The sequence below is a fragment of the Parasteatoda tepidariorum genome, chromosome 6 (assembly GCF_043381705.1).
Source record: "Parasteatoda tepidariorum isolate YZ-2023 chromosome 6, CAS_Ptep_4.0, whole genome shotgun sequence".
Classification (NCBI taxonomy): domain Eukaryota; kingdom Metazoa; phylum Arthropoda; class Arachnida; order Araneae; family Theridiidae; genus Parasteatoda; species Parasteatoda tepidariorum.
Genome location: NC_092209.1, coordinates 37,756,723 through 37,779,135, shown reverse-complemented (window position 1 = coordinate 37,779,135; position 22,413 = coordinate 37,756,723). Strand labels below are relative to the sequence as shown.

General features: G+C 27.7%; 1 protein-coding gene across 3 annotated transcripts in view; it reads left to right on the top strand.

The window, feature by feature from the left end:
- The window catches only part of LOC107446048 (epidermal growth factor receptor), a 149,775-nt gene that overhangs the window by 108,221 nt on the left and 19,141 nt on the right, over positions 1–22,413 (top strand). For 2 of the 3 annotated variants that reach the window (XM_016060582.3, XM_071182234.1), the window contains exons 2-13: positions 9,985–10,109; positions 10,186–10,396; positions 12,269–12,400; positions 14,891–15,078; positions 16,125–16,266; positions 17,589–17,690; positions 18,382–18,505; positions 18,750–18,917; positions 19,089–19,288; positions 20,053–20,185; positions 20,764–20,833; positions 22,095–22,219. In XM_016060582.3, the coding sequence (XP_015916068.1) occupies positions 9,985–10,109; positions 10,186–10,396; positions 12,269–12,400; positions 14,891–15,078; positions 16,125–16,266; positions 17,589–17,690; positions 18,382–18,505; positions 18,750–18,917; positions 19,089–19,288; positions 20,053–20,185; positions 20,764–20,833; positions 22,095–22,219 (1,720 nt within the window). Of the gene's footprint in view, positions 1–8,450; positions 8,955–9,984; positions 10,110–10,185; positions 10,397–12,268; positions 12,401–14,890; positions 15,079–16,124; positions 16,267–17,588; positions 17,691–18,381; positions 18,506–18,749; positions 18,918–19,088; positions 19,289–20,052; positions 20,186–20,763; positions 20,834–22,094; positions 22,220–22,413 lie in introns of all 3 variants that reach the window. The other variant, XM_016060581.3, reaches the window with a different exon arrangement.

Below are 22,413 nucleotides of genomic sequence, written 5' to 3'. Positions count from 1 at the left end.
TCCGTCGCCTCCATTTTCTCAAAAAGAACAGGACATTCGAAATGAATACCTGTTTTACATTTTAGTATTTAATCTCGTTGTTAGGTTTACTAAATTGTATCACATGTTTTTCCTATTTTAATTTTATACTGCTTAAAAGATTCTAATGGAAAGTAGCTTGCTTTAGCATTTGTATAACGAAAAAAAAAATTTTTTTTTCTTTGTTTAAAGAAAAAATTGTTTGTTTAAAATGGGTTAGTTAAAACCCATGTTTTCCTCAAAAAAAATTTTTTAAAGGAAAAAAATGGGTTGTTTTGAATTATAGCTACTCAGAGTAAATTTAATAACAAATTAAAACAATCCTAATTATTTTTTAAAAACTTAAAATATTTAAAAATTAGTAATAACTTAATTTTACGCTAAACTTAATTAAAAATAATGTAAAGTGAGGGAAATATAATTCTATGTTTTGTTAAAAGATTTTAATGAAAAAATAATGAATTTGGCGAGGTAATTTTTTAATTCATCGTAGCTTTAATAATGCGATTTGAGTGTCTTGATATATTTTATATTATTATTAAAAATATTTAAGATGAAGAAAATCAAACATTTATTTAATGAGATGAATCTGAAATGGCGCTTTTTTAGAAAAGTGTTCTAATTTTAAAGATTTGTATTTGAAGAAAATTTTTAAAACCTACACCACGGTACTTTTTTGGTTATAAGTTTCTTAACACTAATAGTTAAAAAATTATATTATATCATAATACTAATAGTTAATGTGAAATTTGATAAGTAAATTTGGCCGGGATAGCCTGGCTGGGGCCTACGTCCAAGAGGTCGTGAGTTCGATCCCCGTCGGTCGAAGACTCCTAGTGTACAAAATGGTAAATGGTGTAAGCTAAATTTGTCGGTTACTAAGTCCTCCAAGTTCCCGTAACAAATCAACACCTCTGGGGGTACTGGATTGCATATTGTTCGTGCTCTGGTTTAGGTCAAACTTACGATCTGCAGTTGGATTGTTCGTGAATGTGGCCTTTTTGTAAATTCGTAACCACGTTTACAAAAAGGCTCGTCATTTTGGAAAATTCGTAACCACTCGTTTTCCTTACCTCACTTTTTTTCTTTAAACTTTCAAATTACATTTCTTAAGCAAAAAATTTACTTAGTTCATAGTAAGGGTACAAACATCACGATCGAAATAATATTCACTTTTATATTCGACCCTTAATCCATGAAAAATATTATGCATCCGTATGGCATTTAATTATCTGATAAGTCACGAGAAACTTAATGCTTAGTGTCGAAGGATTAAATCAGATTTTATAAAATTTCATTTAAAAAAAAAATTCCATTTAATTTCATGTTTTATTTTTTTCATGTATTTGCTCATTTCTGAAGAAGAAAATATTCTCTTGAAAAACGTGTTCTAAACATACACAACGAAAATTATGGAGAATTTTTGAAAACCAGGGATTATTCTAGATTTTTTTGAAAAGACGCTTTTGTGAAATAGTGAAAAATCCATTCTTACTTTTGTGAATTTGTGAAAACAGGATACGTAAGTAAAGAGAATTGGTCGTAAAATAGTATCTGTAACTTCGTAAAAATCACAAAAGTAAAAAGTTCGCACATATTTTGTTAAAGGTCCTGTTTTTGTAAATATCTAGTGATTTTATTTATTTACTTTGGAATCATAAACATTACCATAGAATCGAGTTCGTTCTGCCAGGTTTTCAGTGACTGCGAAAATAAAATATTTAAAAAAAAAAAAAAAAAAAAAAAAAAACGAATTTTTTTCTAGGAGTAACAATTTTAAAATGATGAATTAGAAGATATTTTCAACTCTTTTTTTAAAACGTAAAATGTTGCGCAGAAACTCGTTTTTTACGACAAAAACAATTTATGGAGGGTCAATTAACGACTCTTATTTCTCCGAATACGTCCACAGAAAACCGTCAAATGCCGTGGTAGGTATCTAAATTAACTTACAGTAATCACTGATAAAAACACACCAAACACTATTTTGATGTGTATGAGCTTTCTTTCTTTAAAAGAATAAGTTATTTAAAAGGATGAAAGTGCTTTGTAACATATGGTTCACTGATTTTTCCTTATTTCAAAATTAGTAGTTAAGGAAACTCAAAAATTGATCAAGAAATCTAAAATAGTATGTTTTGTTTAATACACAATTGTATGCTGATATTTTGGATTAAGCAATTATCTTTATTTTAATATCATACCCACATGGTTAGCAAATCTTGTTAGAGGATCATGCAAGAGTATTATATATCTTGTCGGAGGATACTTTGCGCAGTTATGTACCAGAAATGTTGGAACAAAACACTAATTTTATGGTATCTATTTGCAAATCTTACCCATGGCAATTATGTAACAGAAATTAGTTTTTTATTTTTAATATTTAATGTTAAAATGTAATATCTTTGAAAGGCTAATCAGGGGTTATTTTAAGAGAAAATGTAGTCCGTTAATAGATCCTAAGCAAAATTACATCATTAAAACGAACTCTTTGCAAAATATTTTATAGTTAAAACGCACTCTTCACAAAATATTTTATCGTAAAAGCGGCCCTTCATTATTCTTTTCCCTGAAAAAGTTAATGCTGCGTTTAGTTCACTTATTTTCTAAGCCTAACAGATTGTCTTTAATTCAAAATTTTAAAATTTAGCCTGCCGTTACTAAACGCCTTTAATTCAAAAATTTAAAACTAAGCCTGTCTTTACTAAGCTTTACTATCTGTAATTCATAATTTTAAAACTAATCATGCCTTTACTAAGTCTAACTAACTGTCTTTAATTCATAATTTTAAAACTTAGCCTGCCTTTACTAAGTCTAACTAACTGTCTTTAATTCACAATTTTAAAACTAAGCCTGCGTTACTAAACGTCTTTAATTCAAAAATTTAAAACAACTAGCTAACTGTCTTTACTAAGCCTTACTAACTGTCTTTAATTCACAATTTTAAAACTAAGCCTGTCTTTACTAAGTCTAACTAACTGTCTTTAATTGATAATTTTAAAACGAAGCCTGCCTTTACTAAGTCTAACTAACTGTCTTTAATTCAAGATTTTAAAACTAAGCCTACCTTTACCAACTGTCATAAATTTATTATTTTAAAACTAAAATAAAAATTTAAAAGCGTCCTCTTTAAATTGTTTTTACTTAAACTTTATTTTTGCATATTCACTAAGTTATGGAGATATTTCCCAAAAACGGACGATTCACAAGAAGTTAATAACCCAAGTTTATTCATTATTTAAAGGAAAGGTGCGATAAAATGTAATAATGTGTCATAAGTTAATAATGTATTAATTATTTTAATTTCCTCAAGTATTTTTCCATGGAGTGTGAACAGAGTAAATCTCAATTGTTTTTTAGAATAATTATCAGGTTACAATGAATACTAAATACCTTAAATAGGGTGCGTAGCATTTTTAAAAAATGCTTAAAGGTGCTTATTTTTGAATTTTAAAAGCCCTTAAAGGTGCTTTTTTCATTGGGTGTTTTTTAAAAGTGCTTAATTTTCCCTTTTTCAAAATGAGATTTTTCATTTACCATGTTGATTTTGGCTACGAATTATACAAAAAGACACATTGTCCTATTCAAAATTTTTACAATTAATTCTACACCAATCTATTTCAGCGTATTGTCAGTCCATAGCGTATGAGAATGCCATTCATTTTTCACGATTCAATATTTCATGATTTTTGACAATTGTAAAAAACAATGCCAAAAGGTATATATTTTTTTGACATGACGGTTAAAACAAGATAAAACCGTTAATTGTCAAAAATTTTCCAACCCTGCGATATTATTTAAAGTGCTTAAAAATATTTTTTGAGTGCTTGAAAAGTGCTTATTTTTTGTAGAATAATTAGGCTACGCACCCTGTTAAAACGATGTGTGGTATTTACCAAGCAACTTAAAACAGCTGCAAATGATTTTTTATTCTAAAGTAACTTTTACCTTCTAACTTAGATTTATCTACATGTGTGCTGCCTTAAAGGAAAAAAACAAAACATTTCTGAAAGCAGAAATCACGAATTTAAAATAAATTTTTTATGTAATAATAAAAAAGTCTTGTAGGTCTAGAAAATAACAAAAACACTCTTTATCTTTACCTCAGTTTCTTTTTCTCTAGTGTTGTAAATTAGCTATATATTTTCGTCCTTGAACTCCCTTGGTGATTTTTTTCCCTCGTCCAACAGGTCATTAAAAAACCGCTCCAGTTCATCTGTTAAGTTAGCCAACCATTATTTTACTGCAAAATATTATTGTATAAGTTAAATGCATTTTCCTTAAATGTATAAATTAAAAGCTTGAACACTTAAAAATTACTTTGTGGAAATATATTTGTTCAATAATTGAAATTATTCTTTTTAAAAATAATGTTCTGAAAACTAACTTGGTTAATTTATTTATAATTATTTCTTTTTCATTCATTACTTTATTTTACTGTAGATCAATGAGTAATTTTAGGTGAAATGTTAGTTCGTTTAAGAACCCCTCATAAATTTGTTTATCGTTTAAACGGACCCTCTAAATTTTGATAATCGTTAAAAAAACGACCATTTTAGAAAATTTTTATCGTAAAAAAGGCCCTTTCACCAGATAGTTCATAGTTTATCGTTCAAACAGGCCCTTCGCAAAATAGTTTATAGTTAAAACAGTCCTTTACAAACTTGTTGATCGTTGAAGAAACGGATATTTCACATAAATGTTTATCGTTAAAATGGGCCCTTCACAAACTTGCTCATTGTTAAGAAAATGGACATTTCACAAAATTTTAATCGTAAAAACGAACCCTTCACAAGATAGTTGATTGTTAAAACGAATCCTTTACAAACTTGTTAATCGTGGAAAAAAAAATATCGTTAAAACGGACCCCTTACTAATTTGTTTATCTTTAAAAAACTGGTCTTTTACAGAAATTTTATCGTTAAGGCGGACCCTTCAAAAAATATTTTATCATGAAAATATCCCCCGTACAAAACTTTTCTAATGAAAAACAAAGTCTTTAATTCATAATTTTAAAACAAACTTCTTGAAAGAAATAGTTTTTTTTCTTTCCTTTTCTTCGCTCCCCCCCCCCCAAACATTTTTACAAGTTTTTAAAATTATGAGCATATTATTCACAATTTCACAAAAAGTTTAGAATAACTTCTGGATATTTTATTAATAGAATTTTTATTTCATTATTAAACTCTTCAAACTTGACGCTGGAATCTCGATAATTTTGAATCGTGTAAAGAAATAAAGTATACCTAAATTATGATTTAATTTCTAATCACTTATAAGTTATAATGTCTTTTAGTGAACGGGGTGCTAATGTCTGATTAGATAAATATTTTATTTAACTGGTCTTTTCGGTAACCTAGCGTGGTAAAATTACGGTAAATGATCAGGATAACAATAAATGTAAGAATTCTGTAAATGGGATTGTGTTCAAATCATTCACTAAGTTTCAGTGATTTGTGAGCATTTCAATGGTGAAAGGGTTACTTAGGTAAATATAAAGTTTTGAAAAACCATACAATGTTTTGCTATTTTTTTGAAATGAAATTTTTGCCACTGGTCAAAAAAATATTATAATTATTTGAACCCAAATTAAATGTTGCGGATTATGGATCAACATAAAATTTGATTAACTTTCTAAATTCTTTAACATAAAAAGATAATTTATGATGTATGCAGTTAAGACTTTTTCTCAGCAATAAAAATGCATTTTTCGCATTTTAATTAAATACTTTATCTTCTTTTTTAACAATTTATTGATAGTTAATATTTTCAAAGCTAATAAAAAAATATTTAATTAAATTTGCGACACGGAAATAAAGTCAAGATTTGTTGGGGGTATGTTGATATTTATCATTTACTGAAATAGCGTCTAGAATAGACTATCTAATTTATTATCAATCATCTTCATGCGCTATTTATTAAACTATGTCCTAAAGTCAAACTGTTAGCGAGATTAATATTCAAACTCTATGATTAATATTTTCTTTTATTAAATGTATCTTTTATATAAATTTTTCTCAATAGAATTTATATTCTATTGAAAAAATATTTCTACTGCATAAAAAATATCGCATGCTGTTTAATTATTATAGCTCAAGGGAGATAAATGATAAATTCTTTTAAATTTTATTTAGTTATTCTGTCAACTAAGCTGATAGTTAATTAATTAAAGGTAAAATTAAATTACACGTGTGATAAAATGTATTTTTGTTATTTAAAAACTAAAATAAATGAACTAAGGGCCGAATTTTGATGACATCTGCATTTTTTTGGCGTTATTTTCCAATTCTTGCTCGTTAGGGTATTTTTTAAAATTTGGTTTTTAGGGCATTTTTAAAATTTTGGGACTTATTAAATTTTGGGACATTTTAAGGAATTTTTTGAGATTTTAGGAATATTTGCTAATTTTAACAACTTTCACACTTTTAGCTGAATTATACTATTTAATGCATTGCAGCTTGCAATTATTCTTCTAGAAAACCGAAAAATTCTGAATGCTGTCAGTTTTTTTTTTAAAAAAAAAACAAAGACAAATTTATGTTCTACACTTGGTCAATCAATCCACAATGAGCAAAAACTTCATTGACAATTATTATATTGAAACTCTAAAACAAAATGTTTAATTGCAAGGAATATTTTTTTAAATTTTAAACTAAGAGCATTTTTTGATATTTATGAAGTTAATTTGACATTTATGAAGTTTTTGATATTTATAAAGGTAAAATTATAGAGCAGTTTTTTGCTATTTTTAAGGGCATTTATATGGATTTATTAAGTTTTCAAAATCCGGGTAAAAATTGAAACGTCTTAGCAAGATCAATATATATTTCATTAATTTACAATTTATTAAAGATGATATCGTAACAGCAAATAGTATTTTAAATTGTAGAAAGTTAAAAACATTTAGCAGTCGAAAGTTTTATGGGGAAATATTTATCTCAGCTGCTGTTAAGTCAACATAGTGTCTCAAAAGCTCAGTGCCTTATAAAGCAAACACAGAAATTTTTTTCTAAGTGGCATTTTGTGCCACCTAGTGAGTTTCCTATGGTTCTCCTAGAGTGCCATTAATGAAACAGGTGTCGCATGTTTACCACTTGAAAATTGAAGGGGTATGTACATAAATATAGAAAAGCAATAAGTTTTGAGAAAGTTGACATTAAATGCCCTTTGTGTCAGTTTTGCTGTTAATAAATAGGACTCTGCTTAGAAAAAAAAAACTGGGATTTGTTACCGGTTATCATACCTAATAACCGGTACCGGAATCATTTTAGTGCAAAATCTGACACTTCATAAATTATATGTATTTAAAAATGTACAGTGAGCAAAAAAAAAAAGAAAGGAAACATACTGAATAATTTTTTGATCATCGAATTTTCACGGAATAAGGACTCAATAGTTCGAGAGGTGACCTCAAATAAGCTAATTAATTTTTCCAGACGATATTTTAAGTTACAAAATCAGACACAAAAATGTACTTTCTTTGAATAAACATAATTTTTTCCCCTTACCATAAAAATATAGGGGGTAGCCGCAATCTGGGAAAATATGGTGCCCATCGTTGGAGATTAATCACATTTGTGTTTGCATGAATGTTCCCCCCGAACATTTATGTTCCCCCCGAAAAGCATGAAGTTTATGTTATTTTTATTTCTGTACAAAATATCGACGAACTTTCTGAAAACGTGTTCTATGATTTTCCAACGATGATCTAACGATTGTTCGAGGATATTGTTCAAATGGTTGTTTAATGATCGTTGCTTTGATTCTTTGATCCGATTGTTCGAAGTTGTTGCCCGAATAACAGTTTGATACTGCAAAAGTACAGCACGAAAAGTACATTTTTTGATAATATTTTGAGCTCAGTTGTTTCAGTTTTGCGAATAAGGTTTAAGCACTTTTAGATGAATTTGAATTCTGTGCAGTAAGCCTTATGGGTCTTAATATTTTAATGCTCAAACACTATTCAAAAATAAATTTAAAGCATTTATGTCCTGCAGGCGTGCTCTTATCAAAAGACTAAATGATTTTTCACTTAAAAGCATCAAGTATGAGCTATTTTCACTTCTTTGTAATTCTCTTAATAAGGTGTTCTATGATTTTCCAAATATGGTTTAACGATTCTTCGAGGATATTGTTCAAATTGTTGTTTAATGATCGTTGTCTTGATTGTTTGATACGATTTTTCGAAGTTGTTGTCCGAATAGTAGTTTGTATGTTGTTGTAAGCATTATTCACATCTTTCACAGATCGAAATATTTTCGAATTTTTTGCCAGCTTAGCATGTATAAGATTCCTTACGAAAATCAAACTACATTAGATTTGATTTAAAGACAGAAGTCTATAAAATTTAATTGCCAATCCGAAGAAAAGAATATAAAAGTCGTAAATATTTTCTCACTAATTTATATTTACGAAAGCTTAATTTGTTTCAGAAACCAGTTGTCAGTCATGCGAGTCTCTCATGAAAAAGAATGAAGGTGCAATGTTAGCACTAGCACACTGTGATAACATTTGGTGCTGCTCACCAAATTTTCACATTTTTGAACTTTGCTTTCTGGATAATGTCAAAGAAGATGTAATAAGTGTAAAGATACGACTACCTCATGAAAGGACACAAATTAAATTTGATGAAAAACTGCAATGTCAGTGACAAATTCCAGTATTTTATAAAAATATGTGTACATGTGTGCACGATGCACACATGTTCCACTGCTATTTGATCTTTAATATAGTGTTCATCACCAAAGAAACGTTATTTATGAGAATATATAGTCATACCAAGCTTCCTAATTATGTGTTGTCGTCTGCAGTAAATATGAAACTTGACCAAAAATTATTTATTCTTTCAACATTTGTTGTTCTTTATCTCAATTTTGGAGTTGGAAAACCGACGAAATCACCTAAATCACACAGGAAAAAAGCTTCCAAAGGAAAAAGTTCGTATACATCGATACTTTTTATTTTATTTATTTCTTAATGGATCAGAAAGAATTTTTATATCATGATTTTTAGAACGAAATAATCCTTAAATCTAAATGATTAGAATTGAAAATAAGCACTTAAAGCTAATTACAATCAAATTAGGTGATCTTACATTTTTAAGAGCGCTAAAAATAAATTTATCAAACAGAATACTAGCGAAAAAAATATGTTGTTTAAAACAATGAGCAGCAAGAATTACAAATAAATAAAAAAAGCGGTTTAATAAAATTCATAAAATTATAAAAAAAAATCAGATGAAGTTATATTAAAAAGTTCTTTTATTAATTAAAACTATAAAGCTAATTACAAACAAATTAGGTAGTCCTATAAAGATTAAGGCTCTTCAATTTCGTGAGTAATGGTGGTACGTGTTCATCATTGCCTCTCAGGCAAGCTGGTATCCATCCATATGAAACTGTGTTGCTTTCAAGCTACCACCGAGGAAAGAACCCCTGTCCTACCCAAAAACAGCTCAGTACTTTAACCACTGTATAATCGTGACTCTAAATTATTACTTAAAAAAGGAGGGAAAGCACGTAATGGAATAACTATAAAGAAATGTTGGGCTAGAAATATCAAAATCTGTTTGATTGTTGGAGGAAAGAGAGAAAGAATAAATTAGAAAGTTTCATCAAACAATCAAATAGGTTATTTATATTCTTCTCGCCTCCCTTTATAATAATTCAGGGTATTTTAATAGCGTTTGTGTTTTATTTTTTCAATTAAAGTCACCTCGTGTATGTGTATTCTTCTTTTGATTCTAATAATTATTCTAAAAATATATATTAAAGGTGGTGATTACGGTGCTCCTCGTGTATTTAATTATTACAGATACTGTTTTACTATAAAACATTAAAATTTCTCTCTGGTCCACGAACAGCTGTTATATAACTTTTAAGGTGTAGCTAAAAATGCTTGGAGGTTTCCTTTAATTTAAGTGTTGTTAAAAATATGTCGTTGTTAAACTGTTTTGTTTCTATCTAGTTTGCATAGGAACCAATGGGCGTATGTCTGTACCAAGCAATCGTGTACATCATTATCAAAACTTGCGTGATCGTTATACAAATTGTACGTATGTAGATGGTAATTTAGAGCTTACATGGATCAAAGTAAGTATTCTTTTTATTTATTTTTTGTTCTAATTTTTGTCAAATTTGGGACTTATACCTTATTTCATACTTTCAGGATGAAAATTTAGATCTGAGTTTTTTGGAAGAAATTCGCGAAGTAACGGGATATGTGTTAATTTCCCACGTCGATGTCAAACGCATTGTTCTATCTAAACTGATGATAATCCGTGGACGGAATTTGTTTAAATTGAATGTGAGAAATGAGACTTTTAGTTTAATGGTGACTTTAAACAAAATGGAGAATTTGGAGTTGCCAAGCCTCCGAGGTTTGTTCAATTTTTTTATTAATGCTTCTTAATGACTCAAATTGTAGCAAGTTTTGCTAATTTAAAAATTTATTTGACTATGGGCGGAAAAATTTACCAAGTAAAATCGCTATCACGGAAGTTGAAATGAGATTTATTGTTAGTGTTTGAAACAGGGTTGGCAAAAAACCAGGTTTTTGGGGGAAAAAACCAAAAAAATTTTTTGGTTTTTTCCCAAAAACCAACCAGTTTTTTGGGAAAAAACCATGGTTTGAAATGTTGAATTATTTTTAGGGATGATTAAAAATTCTAAGTATTCGTAATTCTGTAGTCTTATACATTTTTATCTTCTACATTTTTATTTTATAAGTTATCCTAGCTTAACAAAATTTGAAAATTACTGATCTTCTTGCATAAGATAGTTTTTTTTATTTATTCTAAACAAAAATTGAATTAATTTTTTTTTCTAAAAAAACAAAAACTTCAGCTTATCAATTAAACTTAAAAATTTTGTTATGTGGATTAATGGGAAAATGTTGGAAAAAATATCATTATTATCCTTAAGTCAATAGATACCAATTAAAAAAAAGTTTCATAAAGATTCGTTCAAAGCAAAGTAAATAAAGCTGATGGTATTGTGTTATAAAGTAATAATATATAATAATTATTGCTTAAGAATTTATTGTAATTCCAAGTTCAGAAAACTGATATTGATAGTTTATGAAATATCTTAATAGTATAAAGTAGTTCTATATATTTTTAGAACACCTGAAATTGCGAATTTAAATAATAATAAAAAACAACAACCTTGGATAGCTCTGTAGATCATTATACGTAGTTAAAAAATAGAAGATTTTTATGACAAAAACAGTTGTCCGATAGGATATAATCTTTATTTTTATTGCAAATACATTTAAACAATTTTTAGATGTATATATTGCTATGTAAGATTTTATAAAGTAAAAGCTCATTATAACGACAGTTCATTATAGCATAAGAAATCATCGTTATAGCGAGCATGTTATAAGCAAATCCACATATTTAAAGTTAAAATAGCAACACAAAAAAAATAAAATAGACATTTTTATCTTGCATTCTAAACATCTATTTTGATTTAAAATACACATTTAGAGTAGACTGCTTTACATATTTAAAAGATAGCAAGATAAAATGAAAAACTTTCTGTGAGCGTAAAATCTTCATAAAAAATAACTTTATGCACGCATTGATTAACTAGTTTCAAACGTTCCATCGACGCCTTATTTTGACGAAATTTGTTTCAAAATTACGCGTTTTTTTATTTTATTAATATTAATTTTTATCGAACTTAATATTGATTCATACCACAGGGATAAGTTCGGTAAAAAGAAATAAAAGCTGAAAATAGAAATGCTTTCTAAAAATAGCAGAACTTATTTTTTGTTAGGAGGAAGATAACTTAGCCGGTGGTCGCCCGTATATTGAAAATTATAAAAAACAATGTTCGTTTTTCTGTATTAATACCAGAAATTCATAAAAATTCCCTATATTTAAACCTTTTCCGTATAATATTGCACTCTTAAACAGAAAAAAAGGCATTTCCTTAAACATTTATGTTGTAATAGTAATTAAAGAATTGTCGTAATAGTAATGAAAGAATTGTCGTAATAGAAATAATAGACTAGTAATTTCTAACTCGTTATAAACATATATTTAAATCTTTAATCTTAGCATTTTGACGATGAATTGGAAATATGTCGTAATAGTAGACTACTCGTAATGTATTTTACTCGTTATATGAAGCTTTTAGTGTATTATCAGTTTCATTTATTTATTTTTTAAAGAAACAAAACATCATTATTTTCGGTTGTTTATACACTCATTTTTGACGCATCTTTTATTTGTTTGTTTTAGATATTTTATCTGGAAGTGTAGGTTTTTATAATAACTACAATTTATGCCACATTCGAACAATAAAATGGGATGAAATATTGAACTCTGCCAAACCAGTTTATGTCTACAATTTCACTCAGCCAGAAAGGGAATGTAAGTTGAAAAAATATAATTTTATTTGATTTTTCTTAACATTGCACTTTATTTTCTTTTATCTAATATAATGAATCGGAAAAATAAAATCGTTTTGTCAGTTTAAAAAAAAACGCGGAATTTTGATGGAAATTTTTGTATAGATTTATAAGAAATTGCTTGATGTAAAGTGTAATAGTTTGATTGTTAAAGTTTAACAAATGTGAAATAAAAAGGTAAAGAAAATAGAAAATGTTTGATTGAATTTCCTGGAATGTCATTTTGATTTTATATTTTTCCATGATTGAATTGAAAACAAGAAAAATATCATAATAGAAAATAAGAATAGATTAAGGAAAAGATGCATAAGGTAATGACATTTTCTCTGATATTTTAAGAAATAAAACAATATTCATGGAAACAATACAAGATATATTTTTTCTCCGTACGTTATCAAATTAAATTAAGCAGGAAATATTAATTTTATATTATTTTCTGAAAAAAATACTGCGAAATATTTGAAACGCAAAACAAATATGAATTTTGGTTGAATAATGTGAAGTTTAAAAATATGAAGTTTAGAAAGAGTTGTTTTAAATAAATTGATATTTATTATTTACTTCAAAGTAAAGATAACTTTATTTTTTTTTTATTTGTTACTGAATGAGAAAAAGACTACTGATTATTTTTCTGACATCGTTTTTCTTCTTCTTTTCATTATGCATTATTTTTTCATATACTTTTGAGTACAATTTCCCAAAAGTACAATAAGAGCCTTTTTTAAAAATAATAATTTTAATTTTCTGTCATTTAAAATTCTAAGAATATGATGTAATGTTTGAAGGAGGTCATCCATAAATTATATCACACTTTTTTTTCTATATTTTTGATCCTCTCCTATACACATCACTTTACTTATATGTCACGCTTTTATATCTACAAAAACATATACTAGCAATTCAGAAACAAAATAAATATAGATTATATTCAATACATAAATATAGATTATATTCAAATTTTAACCATGTCTTTTAATGACATTAGTAAATTTACAACAATGACAACAATTGTACTTATTTCGATGAAAAAACGAAAAATATAAAACCTAATTAAATAAAAATATTTAATCTGCTGATATTAAATATAAATTTTAACCAAAATATGTGATGCCACACTTTTTGGTACTCTTTGTCAGAATATTAAGAATTCCCTTCAAATGTAACATCATCAATGCATGCATTTTTTAAAATTTTTTTTACTTAGGTTTATAAACATATTGCGTTTTTCAATATTTCATAAATTCTTACGAGAACAAAAGCAACTAGACAGACAACTATATTTTTAAGTAAATTGTAAAAATATGGAAGAATTTATTAAGCTCATAGTTATCAGACATCTTCAAAGAAAAGCATTTGTTACTACTATTCGCGTAAAGTTTTGCAGAATTTCTATACTAAAAAAATTTAAATATGGATCAAAACATGTATTCAAAGTATGTTAAAAATTGCGAAAACATATAAATATGTTTTTATAATAAATTATTTAAAAAAAAAACCCCCAGTAAGTTGAAGTTTTTTAATTTTTTTTATTTCTATAACCGTCGTTGAACAGCCGACCCAATTACATGGGTTTACGTCTACTTAGGTTCAAGTCCGTAGCCTTGTAATTTTGAACCCGATCCAGAAGACAAGGGAACTCCTGGATTGAGTATTGGGAGAAATATACCTTCGTGGAGGACTTTTTGATGGAGCTAACCCACATTTGCGTTACATGGAGAGGAAGACCACGAGAACTTTCCACGGATAGCCTGACGACAAGGGGATCCTAACCCATGATCAGTCCCCCATTGAGGATATTTCACGTCAGCACTGTGGTCGGTACAAGCCTGATGCGGAATTCGTATCGACTGGGATTCGAACCCGGTTCGCCTCATTGGAAGGCGAACGTTCTATCCCTTGAGCCATCGCGGCTTCAGTTCAAGGTTTTATAAGTTTATTTTATAACCGTCGTTGAACAGTCGACCCAATTTTATGGGTTTACGACTACTAATGTTCAACTCCGTAGCCTAGTAATTTTTAACCCAATCCAGAAGACAAGGGAACTCCTGGATCGAGTATTGGGAGAAATTTGCCTTCGTGGAGAACTATTTGATGGAGCTAACCCACATTTGCATTACATGGCTCCTCAAAGAGATTCTTCGAGAAATCATCATCAAATATTCTATTAAAAATTAATTTAATTGTTAATAGTCTTGCCATAAAAAATATAAATGGTTTAAGAAGATCTAATTAATGCGAGATATAGCCATGTCTCAAGGATTAAAAATTGTGTCAAAGCTAATTAGGAAACAGATAAATAAGGTATTGCATTTTTAAAAATTCATAATTTATATAATTATGAAACAAAATTGGAAATTTAATACAGGATATTTAATTTTTGAATTCTGATGATAGTATGTTCTTTAGATGAATGTTCATTTTTGTAATAATGTTTAACTCTTTAATATTGTAGGTCCACCTTGCCATCCAAGTTGTGAAGCTGGTTGTTGGGGGGAGGGACCTGAGAATTGCCAGAATTTTTCAAAAATCAATTGCTCCCCACAGTGCCATCAAGGTAGATGCTTTGGTCCAAATCCACGTGAATGTTGCCATTTATTCTGTGCAGGAGGTTGCACGGGACCTACGCAAGCAGATTGTTTGGTATGCAAATTCATAATTCAATTGCTTAAGTGAAACTAGATTTAGAATTATGTAAGGTAGAATCCTTTCCAGGAGCAGATCTAATGTTCATCAACAAGATTTGCCATCAAATTTTTTGTTGGTATCTTCAAAAATAAATAATACTAACTTGAAAAATTACCTTTTTTTTAAAGGTCGAACGGTTTTATTTTTCCAACTTATTGCAAGAAAAGTAACTTCAATTAGTTAAATCATGTATAAATATATGATACATTGATAATATAAGATATATGATACATGTATAAATATATGATACATAAAATATTCAGCGGTGCAAGTTGCAGTTTTGAGCACTTTTTGCATTCAGATATTAATTTAAAATAGATTTTTTAATTCTACCTAAATGAGTCGTTCAATTTATACAAATAGTTGTTTTGTACCCCACAACTATAAAAATTAGGCTATTTTTTAAACTTGCATCAGAAATTTTAATTATCAAAATTTTGCTTTTTTTATAATAATAATAACAGTTATCAAAATAATGCCTATGGGACTTTTTTATAATGAAGAAATAAAAGAAACGAAAGTGGTCAATTTAATCCATTTCTTTGCACATCATTGACCTACCTAAATTGATGTGATGCAATTGCTGTTCCAATTCCACTTAGCTGTTCTATATAGCGTCAAAAGTGCAAATTTGCTGCTCCTAATTACTTCCAAACCAATAAATATGGCAATTCCAAATCCATTCGTCCTAAAAATGAGCGAAAATGTACGGATCAATAAAAATTTCAGCTAAAAACTGCCCCAAACCAGTGGGAATTGCTGCAGATTTCTCCTGTAACATCTATCATTTTAAGAATCGTACATCTTTACAGAAAAACTGACTTAAGTTAAAAACTAAATCATTGGTTTTAATTGCGTTAGCATAGCTATTACTTCTTATTGACCACAGTTGATAATTTTATTTTAGACAAATAGACTAATTGAAGGGCAGCCACTGATTACTATGTTTTGGTACTCATTCATTTACAGCATGTTAACTGCTTATTTTTTTTTAATTGCAGGCATGTAAAAACTTCTACGATGCTGGTATTTGCAAACAAGAATGTCCCCCAATGATGCGGTATAATCCCTCAACATACCAATGGGAGAATAATCCGAATGGAAAGTATGCTTATGGTGCAACCTGTGTAAAAAGCTGTCCAGGTAATTAAGTTTCCATATAATGATAAATTTAACTATCATGTATGGAAATCTCAAATATGCTTATTAAACGTCACAATGCTAAAACGTACTTTCTCTAGAGAAACAAATATGCTTTTTTTCCTAACACATTCAAATCTTCAAACTATAGATCTTCAAAATATAGGTAGCAGCAATCTGGAAAATATAGTCCCAATAGTTAAGTCAGGAGAGTGGTCCAAAGTTTGGACCTCTTAATGCTAATTTTACTTTTCTCCATATCTTCTAAATTTTTTAAACGAATCGATAATTTTTTGCATACAATTAATTATAAGATTCATTTTGTTAGACTGTCTGTATCCATGACGAAGTGTTCTAATTACGAAACATAATGACTTAAAATATATGTTTAATGAACCAACAAAACATAACAAATAACATGCTAGCATTAAGCAACAAGTATTAGCGATGGTAATCTATTAGTAACGTGTTTATATACTCTCTGGATTGGTGAGGCAGTGCTGCTGTTCTAGCAACTACAGGCTGTCGTCATTGATTCATTATTAATGACGGAAGGTGGCATCACAACACATTTACCCACAGATAATTCCATGCAAAAAATAAATTAATAATAGAAAAAAATTTGGATTGTTAGGAAATTTTTTTCCCATTATTTTTAAACAATGCTATTTTATAAGGCAAAATACAAAATTTAAACAAAATTGGCTGTATAGTCTCTGAGAAATCGAATTTTAAAGAAGTTTTATGCGTAAAATTCAATTTCTTAGGAACTATTTGCTCGATTTAATTTAAATTTTGTATTTTGCCTCATAAAATTACATTCTTAAAAATTATGAAAAAAAATGTGTATACCTTACAATTCTAAATTTTTTCATCTAGTATTAAATGAAACACTAAAAATTAATTATTAAAAATTCTTCTTTGCTTGAAATTATCAATGTGCTAAAATTGTTCGATTCGCTTAAAAAATTCTGAAGATCTGGCGAAACACGCAAAAAGTAAAATTAACATTTAGGGAATCCAACTTTGGACCACCTTCTTGACCAAACTATTTGGATCATGTTTCCCAGATAGCGGTTATCTCTTATATTTTGAGGGTCGGAAATTCAAATCCGTTGAAAAAAAGGTATGTTTATTCAGAGAAAAATTGTTTTTATATTTGATACGTACCTTAAAATATCGTCTGCCTTGATTAATTAGCATATTTGAGCTAACCCTCTTGAATAGTATGTAAAGCTCTGATGATCAAAAGTTATTCAGGGTGGTCTTTTTTTTCCCTGCACTTTTTATATATAGCTGTTATTTATTAGTTTCATATATTCCAGATCATTTATTAAGAGATAGTGGTGCCTGTGTTCGAACTTGTCCATCTAACAAAAAAGCTGAAAATCAAGAATGTGTTGCCTGTGATGGACCTTGTCCGAAGAGTTAGTGTTTATTTATTTTGATCAATTTAGTAACTTAAAGTGGTCATGTACATGTTTCATTCAATTAATATAGCAGTTATATTTCAATCATAATTTACTTTATTTTTAAACAAAACTAGTTTTTTAAGAGAAATAATAATTTAATATTCTTTATGTTTTTGTGTTAAACTTTAAACTATAATAGCATGAATTTTCAAGTTAATGTAACACTTAAAGTAATTGACATTCAAAATATATACATAAATATATTATTTTACATCTATGTATATCATACAAAAAATAAGTACGTAATAAAAAAATAAGTATAATTTTCAATTCGCATTGACTATTTTTTTTTATTTGAGTTTTTTTTATTATAAAATTGACATAATTTAAATTTATTGAATTTTCTATCTTAAATATTTAATACCCCTCTTTTTTATAAAATGTAAAATTAGTATGCATTTCAGGAAGAAAACACAGAATTTTTTATTATAGATTTTTATTTACCTAAGTAAAATTTTCTGATTCTTTAATTTCAATTTAAGTTCAATCCTTAACAATAAACAACATCCGATAATTTTCTGAAATGAATACTCTTAAAAGGTATTGTAGGTATTTTTATATTGTTGAAAGAAATCGCTAAGTCTTTTTCATTTTATGTGATGTATAATTAGAATTTAATTCTTTTATATATATATTTAAATTGCAGATTGTCATGGTGTAGATGTTGTTCATGCCAATAATATTGACTCATTTAGAGGTTGCACTATAATAGAAGGTTCAATAACTATTCTGGATACTTCTTTTCAAGGATATCAAGAAGTTTATACAAAGTAAGTACATTTTCACAGTTAAATTTCCTTTGTGTTGGTTTGTAAAATAAAAGAAGGAACAAGATAAAATAAGCACAAATAAAAAATTTAATATATATTTGATTGTTTTTGTCTAAGTATTTACCATCAACATTGTCTTAGCACGGATGATTGTAGAAAGTGATGTTTTTCCTTTGTTTTTGTTTAAAATGTGAATAAGTATTACATAAGCCAAAATTTGTTCAAAAGTGTTAATTTATTTTAGCTTTACCTTCGGCCCTCTTCATGGTCCTATGCACCCTCGAAGACTTGAAGTTTTTAGAACCTTGAAGCAAGTAACTGGCTATGTTAGCATACAAGCTTCGCATCCTGATTTTAAAAACTTGTCATTTTTTGAAAACTTACAAATGATTGGAGGAAGACAGCTAACAGAGTGAGTATAAGGCTATTTCCTTAACCATCCATACATCATATTCTATAAGTTGGGGTCTGATTTTGCCATAAATATGTAGATTATTATATAAATAAGATTTTAAACTTATACCACATTTATTAGCTATAGAGTTTTTCTTTTAAGAAATAATGAAACAACATTGTATTTCAGATACTTTGCTGCCCTGTATATTGTAAAAACGTCATTGGTTTCCTTAAACATGAGGTCTTTAAAGAAAATCAGTTCAGGTAGTGTTGCCATATTGGAAAATGAGAATCTCTGCTTTGCTGACAACCTCAACTGGCAAAGAGTTATGAAATCACAGTCTCACAGTATTCTTCTTCAAAGCAATGGAAATAAAACGATGTGTGGTAAATATATTATAAAAAATTTTCTTGTTACAATATTTTTATAGTAAATTGTATAAATATGCATAACATAGGATTTTAATTGTTAACAGTAGATTATTTTATCATGTAGTTTAATAATCCATAACATGAGTTCATTTTGTCATACTAAAATTTGTTGAATTACATTTTAGTAACATCTAGTTCTATGTTGAAACAATGCATTCAAGTATGCTTATCCATTTTACATAACAAGAAAGAATTGATAATACTGGGGAACAAACTTTTTGCTGAATTTATGCAAACATTTGTTATTGCCTTATTCGGGTGCCGGGATTTAAAATCTGATTGGATTTTTTTAAATGGCATTTTTAGTCGATTTTGTTTTGTTTTGAAGATGTTTTAAAGCTGGCATATATTTGCTGTTAGAGTTATAGATTTAACAAAAATAGACAGTAAATTAAAGATAACCAGCATTTGAAAGGATAATCAATTACATTTGGTTATCGAAGGACGTTATAATAAGTTATTGATCAACAGTGTGTAAATAAATAAAAAGGTATATAAATCTTTATTTTAGCAGTTGACAAATATATATTTTAAAAATATTTTGGGCATTTTAAAAATGTTCTTTAATTGTATGATCACATAATATAGTATTATTAATGATCTAGAATAAAAGTGCTTGTAAAGTTTAATTTTTCAATCATAACATTTAACAAAAAATGTGTGTTTTAAATATATGTTTTTAGTTAGCAATAATTTATTTTTAATTTTTATTCTTACAGAAGAGAAAAACTTGAAGTGCCACTTACAGTGTTCAACTGATGGTTGTTGGGGTTCAGGTGCAAATGAATGCTTATCATGTAAATCTTATAAACTAGATGACACTTGCATCGAAAGATGTGATGTTATGGAAGGGTATGCTTGCTATTTGCTTTGCATTTTTTAAAAAAAATTTATATACATGCTTAATTTATGATTATTATGTTATAAAATTTTGAATTATTTCATTGTAATACTAATGTGTGCATTAAAACTGCAAATATTTTAAAAACTTTGCAAAAGACTTATTTTTATTTCTCTTGCCTTTGAAATAAAACATAATTTGAAAGCTATTAAATTTGGTTTAAAATAGTTGTTTTTTAAACATCACATTTCAAAAACATTGTCTTTACGTGTATTGCTATATTTTTGCCATCTTACTTATTTATTGATAAATATAACTGGGTAAATATGTAAATGTTCTGAAATATTTTTTTAAAATATCTAATGATTATTAAATAGATAATATCTATGTGGGAATTTCAAATTTCTTGGAAGTATGTTAACAAAACATTATTTTTCCCTCCTTTTTTTATTTTAAGCAAATTGATTTTTCACGGATAAATAAATAAAAGTATGATTAGAAAGTGTGTTTTTTATTTTACTACAACTATTTTATTTATTTTTTTGTAATTGTTTAAAAGTATTAAAATATTTCCTGCTTTGATTTTCAGTATTTACAATGCTGGAATGAACTTATGCAAGCGTTGTCATCAAGAGTGTTTAGGACAATGTTTTGGTCCTGTAAGTACAATTTATAGTAGTATATACTTAATCAAATCAAAATTCACATTTCATGAAAAGTATTTACTATTAAAATCTGCACTTATATTATTCTTACATTTCAATAGGATTTTATGTTACAGTTATTTATGTATTTAAATGTATATAGTATCATATGATGTGCCATGACTCTTAAAAGAAAGATTTGATAAAGAACTAAATTAGAATTTGCTAAAAAAAAAAAAATTCTATAAAACATTTTTGGAAAGGAAAGTAAATTTCTTGTTTTTCTTACATTTCTTATAATTTATTTTTAATACAGTAAATAAAGAGAAAGTAAAATAATATTTCGATGAGTTAAAGAAAATCTGCTTTCAACTGCATAAAATTTAATGTAGAATTAACATTGTATTCCTCAAAGTATTAATTATAAATACATTTAATTTAATTATAAATACATTTTAATTTAACATAAAATATTTTCAACTCTGTAACGGTAAAAAAACTCTTAGCTATTATAATAGCCATCTGCTTCAGTGCAATGCCATAAATGTACTTATGGACTAAGTAGTAACATTATAGAAAGATTTGCACTGCACTGAGGAACTTCAGCCAATGAAAAATATTTACCTCTGAGGTCACATTTGAGTGCCTGTGCAAATTAGGGAAAACTTTATTCAATATTAAATTATATATACTTAAGGTGCTTAGCGCTTTTAAAAAATGCTTAAAGGTGCTTATTTTCTATTTTCTCATTGGGTGTTTTTAAAAAGTGCTTAATTTTCCCTTTTTAAAAATCAGATTTTTCCTTTACCATGTTGATTTTCGCTACGAATTATGTGAAAAGAAACAGTTCACATTGTTCTATTCAATGTTTTCTCAATTAATTCACCCTCAATCTATTTCGGCGTATTGTCAGTCTGTAGAGTATGAAAGCGCCATTCGTTTTACATGATTAAAAATTTCATGATTTTAGACAATTGTCAAAAACAACACCAAAAGTTGTATTTTTTTTTTGACATGACGGTTAAAACAAAATAAAACCGTCAATTGTCAAAAAATTTCCAACCATGCATAGTTATAATATCTTTCAAAAGTGCTTAAAATATTTTTTTAGTGCTTAAAAGGTGCTTATTTCTTGTTGAATAATTAATTTATGCACCCTGTTACTGTTCGAGCTTTTTCCTAATATTTTTAGTAGCAATTTAGTTTATCATACAACAATTAAGTATTGCTGCCTTCAATTTCTAGTAATTGATTATGATTTCGTTAAACTTTTTAGGGAAATGGTAACTGTTCTGCATGTCGTCATGTCCGTGATGGCCCTTATTGTGTTAACAAATGTCCTAAGGCAAAGTACAATGACAGTGGTGAATGCAAACCTTGTCACTCCAACTGTGTTGATGGGTAAGAATGTTAATTATTAAAAATGTCGTTTCTCAAGTTGGATTTTGTTAAGAACAGAATTAATCAGTGATCAATTGATATACTGTAATCAATTGATATACTGTGATTAATCCTCTTAAATTTATTAAATTTCACTAAAATGTTTAAATTGTAAGCAATTTAAAGATATTTGGTAACTTTCTTTTAAAAGTCTT